Source organism: Loxodonta africana, chromosome 17, assembly GCF_030014295.1.
Source record: "Loxodonta africana isolate mLoxAfr1 chromosome 17, mLoxAfr1.hap2, whole genome shotgun sequence".
Lineage (NCBI taxonomy): Eukaryota > Metazoa > Chordata > Mammalia > Proboscidea > Elephantidae > Loxodonta > Loxodonta africana.
Genome location: NC_087358.1, coordinates 78,084,458 through 78,099,972, shown reverse-complemented (window position 1 = coordinate 78,099,972; position 15,515 = coordinate 78,084,458). Strand labels below are relative to the sequence as shown.

At 45.0% G+C, this 15,515-nt stretch overlaps 1 protein-coding gene across 1 annotated transcript; it reads right to left on the bottom strand.

Moving 5' to 3' along the window:
* Positions 1-622: 622 nt before the first annotated feature.
* On the bottom strand, positions 623-14,231 carry STOML3 (stomatin like 3). The gene is made up of 6 exons (XM_010592655.3): positions 11,811-14,231; positions 11,659-11,731; positions 7,984-8,066; positions 5,839-6,042; positions 3,982-4,116; positions 623-1,795 (listed from the first exon to the last, which is right to left on the bottom strand). Exons 1-6 carry the CDS (start codon positions 11,850-11,852, stop codon positions 1,571-1,573), a joined length of 762 nt encoding a protein of 253 aa, XP_010590957.2. The 5' UTR covers positions 11,853-14,231; the 3' UTR covers positions 623-1,570.
* Positions 14,232-15,515: the final 1,284 nt, after the last annotated feature.

Sequence of the window (15,515 nt, the reverse complement as noted above, 5' to 3'; positions counted from 1 at the left end):
GTGTGCACACATGTGCCTGCTTTCACAGCCCTGGACACTGTGGAAGCTGCAGTGGTGCCAGACTTTCTGAACCCCAAAGTCTGGTATTGAAGGCAAAAGAGGACCAGATACTCCTTCCCCTAAAACTCAATGGTGTTTAAGAGTCAGACCTGGTGTTAATCCTAACCCAAAATTTACTAGACATTTTAGATAAGTGATTGAAATTAACCTCCTGACTTGGCTTTCTCATCTGTAAAATAAGGATATTTCTTAGAATCCATAAAGGGCTGAGTACAGTGTAACACACATCAGGCATGCAAAAAATGGCAGCTTGAAAATTTTAGCTCTTTTCACAAAACTGGCCCCATAAGGAAATTGTACCTTGGCGACAAAATAATCTCCAACAAAACATATTTAAAAAAAAAAAAAAATACATCCACATTCCATGGCATATTTATTTTCAACAGAATTTTGTTTTGTTTTCTTGTAGTTTACAAATAATTCTTGATTACCTTGGTTTTTGGGAATAACAAGAGTGAAAACATGAAATCCTCAGGATGCTCTTCCCCCGTGATTCAACCAATGAGACCTTTCCAAGTACTCTCACCTGTAAGAAGTAAACCGCCTGGCGCTGCTGTCTTCCTGTGACTTTCGCACCTCTGACAAAGGTGCTGGGGGGCCGAGATAGGCCAGCACTCCCACCAGGAGGACAGACAGTCTGACAAAGGTGCTGGGGGGCCGAGATAGGCCGGCACTCCCACCAGGAGGACAAACAGCCTGACAAAGGTGCTGGGGGGCCGAGATAGGCCGGCACTCCCACCAGGAGGACAGACAGCCTGACAAAGGTGCTGGGGGGCTGAGATAGGCCGGCACTCCCACCAGGAGGACAGACAGTCTGACAAAGGTGCTGGGGGGCTGAGATGGGCCGGCACTCCCACCAGGAGGACAGACAGTCTGACAAAGGTGCTGGGGGGCTGAGATGGGCCGGCACTCCCACCAGGAGAACATGCAGCGAGAGAACTGACTGGGCTTGTGAGCTGAGGGAAATGTGTCCTGTGTGTTCGGGGATAAGTTTGCAGCTGGAAGAATTGGTCACCTGTTTATCTTTGATATCAACAGCAATCACCATTTAAATCATCATGGGGATTTTTTTGTAGTAATAGGTGATTTAGGAAATAATTAATTTAGAATTATAAAGCAAATATCTAGTTGAAATATGGGACCTATGTTACTTTACAAAATTATTTGAAGTGCTTCTCAAAACAATTGAAAAGTAATTCTGAAATCTTTCTCAGAATCACCCAGACTTTCTCTTCTCCCCTACTGTATACTGTCCTGCTAAAAGGCAGAGACAACTATTGAGTGTAAGAATATTGCAAAGGTGTCTACGCTTTTACAACTAAAAGTTGTGCACAGCCCTCATTTTCATAGTTTTGTTCTTGTAGCCTCTTTAGCATTTGCCTGCTAACACTATGCCAGCTGAGAAGCTACTCAGCTGGAATTGCATTGTTCCCACCGCTTCTAACTGTTGGGTGCTCGGGGAGAAATAGATGCTCCTCTGTAAGCAGTGGGCTGGCCACTGAGGAGGACCTCAGTCTCTGTTAGGAACCTTCTTGTGGTTGTCATAACTAACACCTCCAATGCCCTCGAGTATATTCATGGGCAGAGGAAACACAATAGTGGAGTTCTTCTCCGTGGCCACGGTGGTCAAGGTCTGCAGGTACCTCAGCTGCAGAGCTATGGGGGACTCCGCCAGCACCATGGAGGCTGACTTGAGAGATTTGGAAGCATTCATTTCTCCTTCTGCTGCAAGGACCTGCAATGACAGAAATAATGGCATTCAGAAACAAAAGCTGGCTGCCAGGACTGTTGTTATTCGCCTTTGAGTAGACTCCTCCAACTGATAGTGCGGTGACCTTATGTATAACAGAAGGAAGTGTAGTGTAATGGAAGGAAACATTGCCCAGCCCTGAGCCAGGCTCACAATCTGTGTTATGTTTTGCTGTTAGTTACCATCCAGTCAATTCCTGCTCACGGCGACCCTACATGGGTAGACTGCTCCATAGGGTTTTCAAGGCGGTGACCTTCCGGAAGCAGATTGCCAGGATTGTGTCCCGAGGAGCCTCTGGGTGGATTTGAATCATTAGCCTTTCAGCTAGAAATTGATCACTTAACCATTTGCAGCACCCTGGGGCTTCCGGTATGCTTAAACAAACAAACAAACAAACCCTTTGCCGTCAAGTCAATTCCAGAACTCATAGCAACCCTATGGACCCAAGGAGCACCTGGTGGATTCAACCAGCCAACCTTTTGGTTAGCAGCCAAACTCTTAACCACTGTGCCAGCACGGTTTCCCCTAGTACACTGGTGCTTTCTTTTTCTGTGTCTGCACTGGTCCCTTTCCTCCAGCCCACACTTGGCTCTGTATGTTTCGTCTACTTACGTCTTTGGCAAGGATAAGAACCTCGCATCCTAATGTGATTAGAGAAATGGCAAGAGGTGGCAGGAAGCAGGAGAGATATTCTACAAAGCACGAGTCCCTGAATTTCATTTTCAAACAGAAATAAAAGCACTATCTTTAACACATTGCATACTTGGCCATCTACCCTGGTGATGCTCCTAGGTACTTTGCAACCTCCTAATCTACAGCATTCCTTCTCGGAGAAGTCTGAAGGCCTATTTAAGGCCTCCAACTGGCTTTTTTGGTGTTACTGTTTTTACTTATCACAGGAGATGTTTTCGTTTCATTCTGTTGCCAACTTAGCTTCATGCATACAATGTAAGAGTTGTTCCTTGTTCTTTCAGCTCTCTGTTACAGACAGTACCAAGTGCCAATCTGATAACACCCACTGGAAATCTCTTCAATACCCCCACCTCTCTTCTAGTTCACAGATTTTCCAAAGAATAACTTTGAGCTTTGCTGCCCCAACAGTGGGGCTCACTGCCCTTCTGGCCACCACAGCAAGTCATTGCTTTGAGCTGTTGCAGCTCAGCAGATAAGGAAGGAGGGCAGAGAAAAAAACTTCACTGGTGCAAGAGGGTCCACAAAGCCTTCTAATTTCAATTTCCCGAAATGCCTTGGTGCCCTGGAGCCTCGAACCTTTCACCAATTAGCAGCCGAGCGCATTAACCCTTTGCACCATCTTTATACAAAGGTATTTCTAGAAAAGATTCAAGTAGCAGACTTTTGCCCTTGAACATCAGTGGCTGCCAACTGGTTAAATACTGTATTCAAATTAAAATCTACCCAGGGTTTTCCACAGAGGGCACACAAGGCTTCTAATCTAAATTGGTTTCTGTTACTTCAGGAAACCCACCCAGACATGGAGGGTGGAGATCAAACAGATCCAAAAACACTCACGACCAGGGTGTGGGTAATACTTTTAGTCCATTAACAACACTAGAACAAAGATTCTCAAAAGACAGGCTCCAAGTTTGCTGCATCAGAATCACCAGCTTTACAGAAATGCAGGTTCCTAGGCCTCTCCCTACCCAGCCTCTCTACCACTTGGTGTAAGGGGAGCCGGGAACTGTCATTTTGCCTCTTCTCTCCAAGGACTTGCTGCAGCCGGTGTTAGGATCCATCTGCCGAGTGTCCTCTTGCCCTGACAGCTGTCACCCAGCTCATTAGGCTGTCACTGCTTTTTCATTCAGGGGGAAATTCTCGGTAAAAAACTGTGCAAAAAGACCTCTTTTCAATGCAAGGAGTTCCTGGGTGGCACAAACTGTTAAGCACTTGGCTATTCACTGGAAGGGGCTTCGGAAGAAAGGCCGGCCCACCTATTTCTAAGTGATCACAGCCACTGATAACCCTATGGAGCACAGTTGTACTCTAAAACACGTAGGGTTGCCACAAATCAGAATCAGTTTGACAGCAAATTGTGTTTTCCTTAGAGAAGTCATTGTGAGCCCCCGATCTTCTGTCCCAGATCTAGCCTTGTGTGCCCCAGACCAGGCGGCTCGCCCCCACGTTCAGACTGGTCCCAGAGTGGCAGCCCTCACCCTGGCCCTGGCTTCTCTTGTGGCCTCTGCTTCAGCTGCCATGGATCTCTGCAGCTGCACTGGAATCCGGACATCCTTGATTTCCACTCGGGCCACGCGGATACCCCAAAGCTCTGTGGCGTCATCAAGTAAGGTCTGTTTCCAAATCAAAAGAAAGAACAGTGGTCAGGACACAGGAGGTGTGATGCAAGTTTCTGGTGTGCTACATACTTGCAAGGTAAATCTCTCCTCATGTAATTAACATGATTTAGAGGAGACATGTCAGCTGGGAAGGGAGCAGGAGGCAGCAGCCCTGTGGGTTCAGGAACAAAACCCGTGCCCCAAAACCGCTCCTGGTGAAGTACATGATGTCCATCTAGATTTGAGCAGATACCCCAAAATCTGCTTTCACTAATATTGGGTAGACAGCAATGCATGGGCTCCCCGATAGACCTGGATTTTGTTCCGGCTCTGCCATTGCAGCTATGAATCTTTGGGCCAATTACTTAACCACTCTGAGTCTCGGTTTCCTCACCCTTTCAGGATTCTTCAGAGGTTTGGAGATAATACAAGTAAGAGATCGCTCAGTGCTTAGCAATGACTCAACAAACGTTATTATTGGGCAATTTTTGAGATACTATAAGTCCTGCTCTGTTTAATCCTTGTCTAGTCCCTGCCCTGTAGCCAGTTTTAAATAGGTAGCAGAATTAAACCAAGAGTAGAGGCGGCCTAAAATCAGCGATGGTCTTGCCTTTTGTAAAGGCCTAAACCCATTGAAGATATCTCACTAGGATCCTGGAAAAGGAGGGACGAGGAAGAATGCCTTGAGAAGCAGTGAGAGACCAGAGGGGTAGTTCCCCAGAAGGGATGTGGACAGGGGTGACTTTGCTACCAAATGGGAGAACACTTTCTCAGATCCTGCAGGACCCAGGAGATGGGGAAACCTCCCGTCATGCCGGTGTCCTGCAGCACTGGGAATCATCAGAGTGCCCTCGAGTATATTCACTCTTACAGACGTGGGAGTCATCATGCAGAACCTATGGCTGGAAGGGCTGGAAGGGGTACCGAGAAAATCAAAGCCAAGTGTCCTTTCTATCTTACAGGAAGCAGACTCTGAGGCAAAATTTAATTGACTTAAGAAAATACAGAAATGTGATTGTCTATAAACAATCCTAAGAGATGAGACTGATACATACTCACAATATAATTACTACCGCTAACTGCTATTAGTGGTGTGGTGTAAGAATTTCCAGGGATGTCAGGCCTGCGTTTGTCTCAACTGAATCCTCTTCTGGCTTTCATGCTTCCCTGTGAGTAGGACCTACGGACTGCCTGGGAAATGGCCAGACTTCTTCCAGGGCAATCTAAGCTAAAGACAAATCTGGTCTCTAACCTTTTCAGAAAGGATAACGTGTACAATCCTAATTCGGATTTTAAATTCCAAAGAAAATGGGTAAGTCGTAGGATTCCAACAGTTCCCTTTCCCCACCCAGATATTTAAATCTACAGCTCGTGATTATGAAGCAAAAACTGAAAACACAAACTGAAGCCTGCACGTCTAGAACAGCTGTCTGCGTGTGCTGGGGGCTGGGGGCGGAGGGGAGAGCACGCTTTCAACTGCTGATATTTGAGAACCTGGTAAAACCAGTTGCCATCTAGTCAACTTAATGTCAGAGTAGAACTGTGCTTCACAGGGTTTTAAGGGCTGATTTTTTGGAATTAGATCTCCAGGACTTTCTTCTGAGGCACTTCTGGGTGGACTCAAACCTCCAGTCTTTCAGTTAGCAGCCAAGCATGTTGACTATTTGCACCACCCAGGGACTGATAATCAAAATAAACGAGTTAAAGATGCAGGGTGTTTGCTTTCGACGTCTTTACCTGGATGCTATGGGCGATCTCTTCTCTGCCAGCTAAGATCTGGGACAATGTCTGTGTCCCTAAGACATTTCTCAGCGTGGTCTGAGCCAGCAGAAACGTGGCTTGGTGGACGTCATTGACATTAGCCACTGCGGAGACAGCACTGTGGATTCTGTAATAGACAACTCCATCCACCTGAGTTGTCACGGAGTCTCTGGTGAGGATCTGTGGAGCAAGAACAGGGTGAGATCACCTGTTGACTACTTTCAGGGCAGTTGACAACTGGATTTGGGGAACAGTGGTGATTCAGTGGCAGAATTCTCACCTTCCATCTGGGGAACCCGGTTCAAGTCCCAGCCAACGCACCTCATGCACTGCCAGCACCTGTCTGTCAGTGGAGGCTTGCATGTTGCTATGATGCTGAACAAGTTTCAGTGGAGCTTCCAGACTAAGAGGGACTGGGAAGAAAGGCCTGGCTATCTACTTCTGAAAACTGGCCAATGAAAACCCTACGGATCACAACAGTCCAATATGGGGTGACCAGCAGCATTTGGTTCAGTTGTGCATGGGATCTCCACGAGTTGGTGCTGAACCAGTGGCAGCTAAAGATAACAACAGCAGCAGCAGCAGCAGCTAGGCAGCCCGCGAGCTCTCCCCTGTGGAGGCAGGAGGGGGTGTGGAATTGCAACCGCAGCTCATGTTAACCGTCATGAAAATCTTGGCTTGCCTAGAGCTGAATATCATTCTGGCTAATAACAAAATTCCTACACACGTGTGATCTATACCCACCCCTGTACCTTAGAAAGGTCTTTGTGGCGGTTGTGTAGAACACTAACACCCCCCCTCTGCAGAAACTCTGGGTCTCGGGTGGTGAGAACAGACACTTCTATGATAAAATGCAAGCCTATAGCCCTCAGGAATTCTACCTTCTATGCAGCGGAAGAACACTAGTTCCCCTGATACACATGATCTCTCCTTTTCAGTATTCACCAGATCTGATGAACAGCAGTGCTGCTTAGGAAACATAGGTGGCACCAGAGACCGTGTTCTATCTTCAGGTAAACAAAGTTCTACAAAGATGCTCGGTGTCAATCATTCTCATAGATGCAACAAGGTGTGTTGGAGCAAATGAGAGATTTCTGGGGGTACCATGGGAGCAAAAACCAAACTCGGTGCTGTCGAGTTGATTCCGGCTCATAGCAACCCTATAGGACACAGTAGAACTGCCCCATAGAGTTTCCAAGGAGCACCTGGTGGATTTGAACTGTCAACCCTTTGGTTAGCAGCTGTAGCACTTAACCACTAAGCCACAGGGGTTTCTGGAGCCAGAAAATGGCCACAGGAGGCCCCCAGGTATGCCAAGCTCTGCTGTGACTGGCGTTGAATTCTAACTTCAATGCTCTGCAGTTCCCCTCCGTGGCACGTACGACTACGTTTCCCAGACCAATGGGCGGGAACTAATACTAACGCATAAATGTTGGTTTTCTGTCCCCTCACCCCCTTTGTCCTCCCACTTTCTAGGTCCTGCTCACATTTTCTTTCCTCTCCATGAGTCGTTTTGTTCATGAGCAGGTGGCATGATCATTAGCAACCCTGTTTCTCTTCCCTATTTTCTAGTGGTAGTTTTTGATAATTTATTAACAGTGCCTCAAACACTGAAAAAAAAGTTACAGGAAAACCCAGTGAGGGTGGGGCCCTGTGCAGCCTCTGCTCCGTCTCCATGCTCAACCCACTTTGTTGCATCCAAACACGAAGAAACTAAAGCCAAAAATAAAGGGGAGTAAAGTAGATTTACTAAAGTGTTTCTCAGAAGAGGATGGAGAGGGTGATATCATAACCCCTCGCTGGCCCCCAATTACCCTCGTCCGCAGTGGACATGATTCAACATGATAATGAAGTCACCTGTCTCCCTGAGTATCTGCTCTGTCCTTGTCTGGCTGGCTCCCTGCCACAGGGTCTCCTCCCTTGGGCACCCCCCCGCCCCCCTCCCCCGCCCGCCAGCCATTCCAAGTCTTCCAGTAACACACCTCTTGCCCCTGGGCTCCATCCTCATTGCCAAAGCCAAGCCCAGTTATCTCATCCTCCCTCTTACAGTTTACATTGTCCGTGGAACAGGAAAGACACAGGGTTGACCTCTACTAGCAGTCTTTAAGTGAGTGCCATTACCTCTTGCGGAGGAATGTTGCAGGTAATAGTTCGGAGATCAACCTTGACAAACACATCTATGCAGGGCAGGACCAGGATCAAACCTAGGGAAAAACACACCATTTAAAACAACAGCTACACCGACTAGTCCCCTGCTGTGCTGTCATTTCCACTGGGCTGTACACATTTCTCAGATGCTCTCTGATATGATATGCACACCTCTAATATTTTAATATGGGGACTTCGCCTCTCAGGCAGCGACTGTGGAACAGTGGCTCCCTGGGAACTCATGTGTTTGTAAGATGCTCAGATCCTTTAGAGTTAATTTTTTAATTTTATTTGTTTATTTTTTTAAACTTAATCTACTTCTATCAAAGTACTGAAATAGACGTTAATTTAAAAGGATATTTTGAAAATTGGTTTCCCTGTATTAAAGGTATCAAAGATTCAAGCAACAGGCTTCTGACCTTGAGTCTCAGTGGCTACCAACATTCACAGTCATCTTGAGTAGCACTCAAATTAAAATCTGCCCAGGGTTTCAGGTTTCCAGAAACCAAAGTATTGCAGAACTAACAGTTTCTGCACAGCTGTGTTCTAGTTCAAGTACAGCGGCACTCCCCAACTGCAGACACTTGCACTTCTCGGAGTCATAAAGTATTTGGGAGCAGGGGTGGGTATGGGAAGGATGGGTATAAGAAATTCATTTAAGGTCTCTATGAACTCAGGTGACTGTTCTTTTCAGCAAGTGTTATGAAGACTAGAACCCAAAGCATGTCAGCAGGATGGGGATGCCAATCTATTTCCATTTATCAGAAAGGTTTTGTGTTCTTGTCTTTGTTTTCAAACTAGAAAGAGATTTTTAGGTTGAGCACCACGCAAAGGCCTGATAGCATCAAAAGGCTGCTGGGGTTCTTTCTTCCTTTTGGTTTCTAAACTTTTCTTAAACTTGAGGTGAGGATGCCAATAAAAAGCTGAGGTGACCCCGTCTGTGTCAGAGTAGATCTGTGCTCCACAGAGTTTTCAATGGCTGATTTTTCAGAAGTAGGTTGCCAGGCCTTTCTTCTGAGGCACCTCTGCATGGACTCGAACCTCTAACTTTTCGGTTAGCAGCTGACTGTGTTAACAGTTTATAATACCTTAAAAAAAAATTCACTGCAGCAGAGTCAATTCCAACTCATAGTGACCCTATAGGACAAAGTAGAACTGCCCAGTAGGGCTTCCAAGGCTGTAAATCTTTACGGAAGCACACTGCCACATCTTTCTCCCATGGAGCAGCTTTTGGGTTCGACCCACCGACCTTCTGCTTAGCAGCAGAACGCTTAACCATTACGCCACAAGAGCTCCTTTTGCACCACCTGGGGACCCCTCATATTTACATCCTTTCTTGGTGCTAGGTCACAGTGATTAAGATCATGATCCTGGAACCAGAAAGAGTTACATACATCCCAGCCCTACCACTTACTGCCCTCCTGTCCTTGGAACATCCACCTAACTTTCCTGAGCTTCAGTTACTTACTAGACATTAGGTAGAATAGTAAGGTTGTACTGAAGGTGAAGGGTGGTTCAACATAATAAAATACTAAACACAGTGGCAGGCACGTGTTAAGTGCTCGAGAAGTGGCAACTCTTATTATCAATATTTTTATTATTAGAGAGTAATTTATAACTGACTAAAGTGTAGAAGTTTTCCATTAGCAATTTGGATCATTTCCCTGGGCCCTTAAGACATTCTGAGGTAACTCATTAACCCCAGAGACATGTATGACGAGAGTGGTTATCCTGGGACATTCAGTTTGAAACCTTCTGGGAAATTCATTTAAAAGAGGTATATTTTTCTCTAGATTCCTCCAAGTTATGGCTATTCTCCTCCCCCAGAGCCATTTTATTTTCACTTATAATTCTAGTCCCATCAGAGGCAACACAGCTGGGAAGGGGTTAATCATGTTCTGTTTTACTTAAGTTGGATGATCCTAGTTCTTCTGTTTTTGCCAAACTCATAAAAACATCCATAATAAGTAATTCTGGTCCTCTTCATGGGATCAGACACATAGAATTATACCATCTGAAACGGCTATGTCTCCTTCAGAAGCTTCTGCTCCTGGAGTTTCTACTTTTTCACGTAACAGGTATCTGAGTTGTCTGCATGGTCAAATGCAAAGCACAGAATGTTACAGGGAGTAAAAAACTTCCTGCCCCCAAATATCTTACAGTCAAGTTGGAGAAGGAGCAATTTGACTATAATTACCATAATAGGGGGCAGAAAACTGAGTCATCGGAGAAATATAGCTAATAACCACTGTTTTCATGTGTCTTCCAAGATACTGTTTTTGATAGCTCCTCATTTAAAAAATATTAGAATTAACCAGGTGAAGTTGCCATTTTTGTGGGTCAAAAAGTCAAATATTAGCAATTTTATATGGTTCAACCAAATATACACTAGAGAAGTTATGAATATTAAATCTTACTTTTAAGGAGCTTTTAGTACCTGACCAAGCCCCCTTCCCCGGTTAACAGTCACCATCAAGTCAACTCTGACTCGTGGCGACCCCATATGTGTCCGAGTAGAACTGTGCTCCATAACATTTTCAATGACTGATTGCCAGGCCTTTCTTCTGAGGTACCTCTGGGTGGACTCAAACCTCCGACCTTTCAGGTAGCAGCGAAGTGCACTAACTGTTTGCACCACTCAGGGACTTCATGCTATCTTTATAAATAGTCCTATGCTGACTTTTCATCTACTTAAGACATGGCTTCATGCTCTTTGTGGGCTTTTCCTTCCCAGGTTTGTTTTCCAGTCTTTTGTGCATCTCCTTTGTCCATTAATCACCTCAGTCTCCACTGTAGTCATCTCCCAGCACATACGTCTCTCCCTGTTCTGTTCTAAGTGTTCGCCCATGGCTGGGAAGTTCTGCAGGAATAGCCAGGGTCCAGAATCCCTGGAAAGAACTTTGGATTCTTTTCTATTCCATATCTCATATTACCTACAAACACTGGCATCTGATAAGAAGCCAAAAGCAAAGACAAGAAGGCAGGGGGGCAAGAAGAACAGATTACTGGAGAAAGAACAACTAGAATGGAAATGATCAGAAACTTGACACGCTGAAAAACGTAACCAATATCACTGAACAAATTGTGTGGAAATTGTTAATGGGAACCTACTCTGCTGTGTAAACATACACTGAAAAACACATATAATATTTTAATTAAAAAAAAAAAAAAAAGCAAGGTCAGTGTTATATCCTAGTTCTCCCCTTTAAAGGAATATAACAATAGAACAGCAGATAGAACACTCTGAAATGAAATACAGTGTGGAAACCTTTCCAAAAGAACTGCCATGTTTTGTCACACTAGAATTGAAAAGTATTCAGGCAGCAAATTGGGATATATCTGGGCAGCAGGCAAAGACATTCCATGTTCTAAAGTATGACAAGCTGATTATGTCTTGGATCTGAGTAAAATTCCTGCTTACCGTGCTTGCTGAAGATTGACAACCCTACAGAGCACAGGTCCACTCTGACACACACAGTAGGAATCAATAGTAACTGGTGTGGTGGCTCTACTGTACAGAAAGGCAGCGGTTCCAGCTGTCTGTGATTTGTCTGACTCTCAACAGGACCGCTAGGGGGAAAGAAAGGTGGCAGCAGTCATAGTGACAGGTGCCCACGAATCTTTGTCAGGGCAGCCTTGGTGTCATACCTGGCCCTTTGGCTTTGTCAGCTTGGATGCGTCCCAGTCGGAATACAACAGCACGTTCATACTCCTTAATGATCTAAGAGATTAAGGGAGAATATTTAGTGTTAATGGCTCATCAGTTGGTAGGAAGCCCGATTCATCTCCCAGGGTATTACCTTCAAGCACATCCATATGGAGACGGGGAAGGTTATGATCATCAACAGGAAAGACAGGAGAAAGAGGATCCAGCCACAGATGCCAAGCCGCTTACTGCTGATGCCTAGGAAAGGAGAGGAAGACGCCTGTAACAGCCGTGGCTCTTAGAAAAGCCGTCGGTGCTTGGGGCAGGCTGGCCAAGGCTGACATCACAGCGGAGGAAACTTAGTCCATCGACACGCAGGAAGGCAGCAAAAAACACATAAAAGATGTCCATCTGGGCTTTTATAAATGAAAATTACCCTGTCTCTTCCAAGAAAAGCCTCACAGCAATCAACAGTAGTATTTACCATTACACTTACTTGAGCTGCCACGGTTCATTATTCTGCACAAGACATTGCTTCTCAAAGCGTGGTTCACAGACCACACACATCGGAATCATTAGGCTGTCATTTAAGAAGGCAGATTACTGGGCCCCATGAATTCTCCGTGCGTAACTCATACCAACCTTCTGAGGCTGGCAGGTAGGTGGGGTTATCCCCAAATGGAGACAAGGTGGCACACTAAGAAGCATTCTGAAGAGCCCTCAGGTGTGAGTTTCTGTGTGGGCTCTCTTACTCAACTGCTCCGTAAACTTGGCCAAGCCACTCTTGAGCCTTCGTTTTCTCATCTGTGAGATGGGGATAGAAGTCACTTACACTGGAAGACTTGATGAGGGTTTAATGAGGTTATGCTTATGTGGAAGCCAGCCTATACATTAATATGCACATTAGTAATGTGTATTACTAGTATCCCATTTAGTAGATGGGAAGGTGTTATAGGGACTTGTCAAACCTAGGTGTTTGGCATTTCTGAATTTCCATGGAATTTTGTTACATTGGCTTGCTTCGAATTAGCTAAAAGTACCCTGGATGTCTTCTTATTAATCATGTATTACGAATTTTAGTTTAATGAGTATTGGCCTCGCAACAAGATGGACATGAGTTCAAATTCTACCTCAACCAACCTAAAAGCTTGCAGCTTTAGCCACATCAATTACATAATTTTTCATGTCTCGGGATTCTTGTTTGTAAAGCACACAGGCCTGGCTGACTCCTTTACTTTAGAATTCTTAATATTCACCATTTTACCCCCTTTTTAGTCATTCTCCTTCTTGTTCCCCTCTCCTGACCATCACCCCCCTTCTTACCCTTACTCCTAACCCAGTTCATTTTTTCCACATGAGCACCAGAATGGATGATATAAGCTGGATATCTCCTCCCAGATAATCCCACAAACACCTTATGCTAAACTCTCTCTCCCCAGTTTTTCCTTCTTCCTTCTCTATCTTAGTGAATGGCTTACTCATCCACCCTATTGCTCAGGTTAGGAACTCTTGATCATCCCTGACTATTCTCTATCCAACTGAGAAATCACGAAGCCAGTCTGACACCACCTCAAGTCCATCGCGCTCATCCATTTACTGCCGCTGTATTGTTGGTAACCGACTCCTATGTGTGAATATTTACGAGAGTTTGAGGCTTTTGCTCTTATAAACACTGCTAGGACAAATGCTTTTACACTTTTGTATTTTTTTTTCTTTAAAGGACTAAGATGCCCCTGACCCAAGCCATGGTAACCTCAATTGCCTCATGTGCATGCGAAAGCTGGACAGTGATGTGGATGACCAAAGAGGAATCGATGCCTTTGAATTTTGGTGTTGGCCAAGAATATTGAAATTACCACAGACTGCCAGAAGAATGAACGAATCTGTCTTGGAAGAACCGGAGCCAGAAGCCCCCTTAGAAGCAGGGATGGAGAGACTTCACCTCACATACTTTGAACATGCTATCAGGAGGCAGCAGTCCTTGAGAAGGACATCATGCTTGGTAAAGCAAAGGGTCAGCAAAAAAGAGGAAGACCCTCAACCAGACGGGCTGACGCAATAGCTGCGATAGCGGGCTCGGGCACAACAACGATTGTGAGGATGGCGCAGAGCCAGGTGGCATTTAGATCTGTCACACACAGGGTCACGATGAGTGGGAACTGACTGAACGACACCTGACAAGAGGAAGTTTACAGAACATAAAATTAGCCATTTGACGTGAGCCATCTGCGGCATCTAGGGCATTCACAGTATTGTGCAACCAACATTTCTATCTAATTCCAAAACACTCTCATCACCCCTAAAGCAGCCTGTCTTAGTCATCTAGTGCTGCTGTAACAGAAATACCACAAGCAGATGGCTCTAGCCAACAGTTTGTTTTCCCACAGTCTAGCAGGCTACAAGTCCAAACTCAGGGCGTCAGCTCCAGGGGAAGGCTTTCTTTCTCTGTCAGCCTTCTCATCAATCTTCCCCTGGACTAGGAGCTTCTCCTCGCAAGGACCCTGGGTCCAAAGGATGTGCTCTGCTCCCAGCACTGCTTTCTTAGTGGTATGAGGTTCCCCGTCTTTCTGTTTGCCTTCCTTTCCTTTTATCTCTTGTAAGATAAAAGGTGTTTCAGGCTATACCCCAGGGAAACTTCCTTTACATTGGATCAGGGATGTGACCTGAGCAAGGGTGTTACATCCCACCCTAATCCTCTTCAACATAGCCCAATCTTGCCTCATTAACCACAGGCAAAGATTAGGACTGACAAGGTATATCAATCACAAAATGGAGGACAACCATACAATACTGGGAATCATGGCCTGACCAAGTTGGCATATATTTTTGAGGAACATAATTCAATCCATGCAGAACCATATCCCTTAAACAACTGCTCTCAATTCTTCCCTCCCACATGCTCCTGGTAACCATCAATCTGTGGTCTGTCTCTTTGAATTTATCTATGATGAATTTTTCTAAATGTCTGTTTTTGTGCATTTGTACAGGGTAAATTCCTGGCAGTGGAAGTGTTATGACAAAGGGATTAGTATTCACACTTTCGGTAGGTGGTAAAATGGCTTCAAAGTGCGTAGTACAACCTCAGCCCTTGTCAACGTGGCTGTCTCCACACGCCCTGTCCTCACTAGGTGCGTTCAGTCTTCTCAAGTGCTGCGTTCTCGTAGGTGAAAAACGTCTAAGTTTTAGATACATTTTTAGTATTAAAATCTTTTGAGTACAAAAGTCCTCTTATAGGCTCTAAATACACATAAAGGTACGCTATTAACAATCAGGGCTTGTCGACACACTCAAAGGTTTAAATTCCTAAAACATGACCTTCCAAAACCTTGGGCCACACTGAAGTGGCTCAGACTATCATTGGGAAAAAAAAAGGTGCAGCATCTGTGTTGTATTTTATTAGTTTTTTTTTTATTATTATTGCTAATTACACAGCCCATATGAACATGTTCTCATTGTAAAGGAAAAATTAAAGCGACGCAGACAAAACTGAAGTCTCCCCAACCATCTGCTCCCCAGCCCCACTTGGACCTAGAAAAGGTCCACAGTTAACAACTTGGCGTATGCCCTTAAAGGCCCTTTGCTGTGTATTTGCATACTTATCTTTACATCCAGAAGTGCCTGGTCTGGATTTGTAGATTTTGTTTCATGATAAACTTTTGTGTTTTAAATTAATAGGTTTTTGTTGTGGTTGTTGGTTGCTATCAAGTCAGCTCCGGCTCATAGTGACCCCGTGTATAACAGAATGAAATGCTATCCTGTCCTGTGCCATCTTCTTGATCCTTGGTAGGTCTGCGTCTGTTGCTGTGGCTTTGTATCAATCCATTTCATTGCTGGTCCTCCACTTTACCAACCATGATGC

Coding starts and splice junctions, on each gene's coding strand:
- STOML3 (XM_010592655.3), bottom strand. CDS start 11,852: ATGATCATAACCTTCCCCGTCTCCATATGGATGTGCTTGAAG. Junction 8,067..11,658: donor TGACAAAGCCAAAGGGCCAG/GTATGACACCAA, acceptor GTTTTTCCCTAG/GTTTGATCCTGGTCCTGCCC. Junction 4,117..5,838: donor AGATCGCCCATAGCATCCAG/GTAAAGACGTCG, acceptor ATTTGGAAACAG/ACCTTACTTGATGACGCCAC.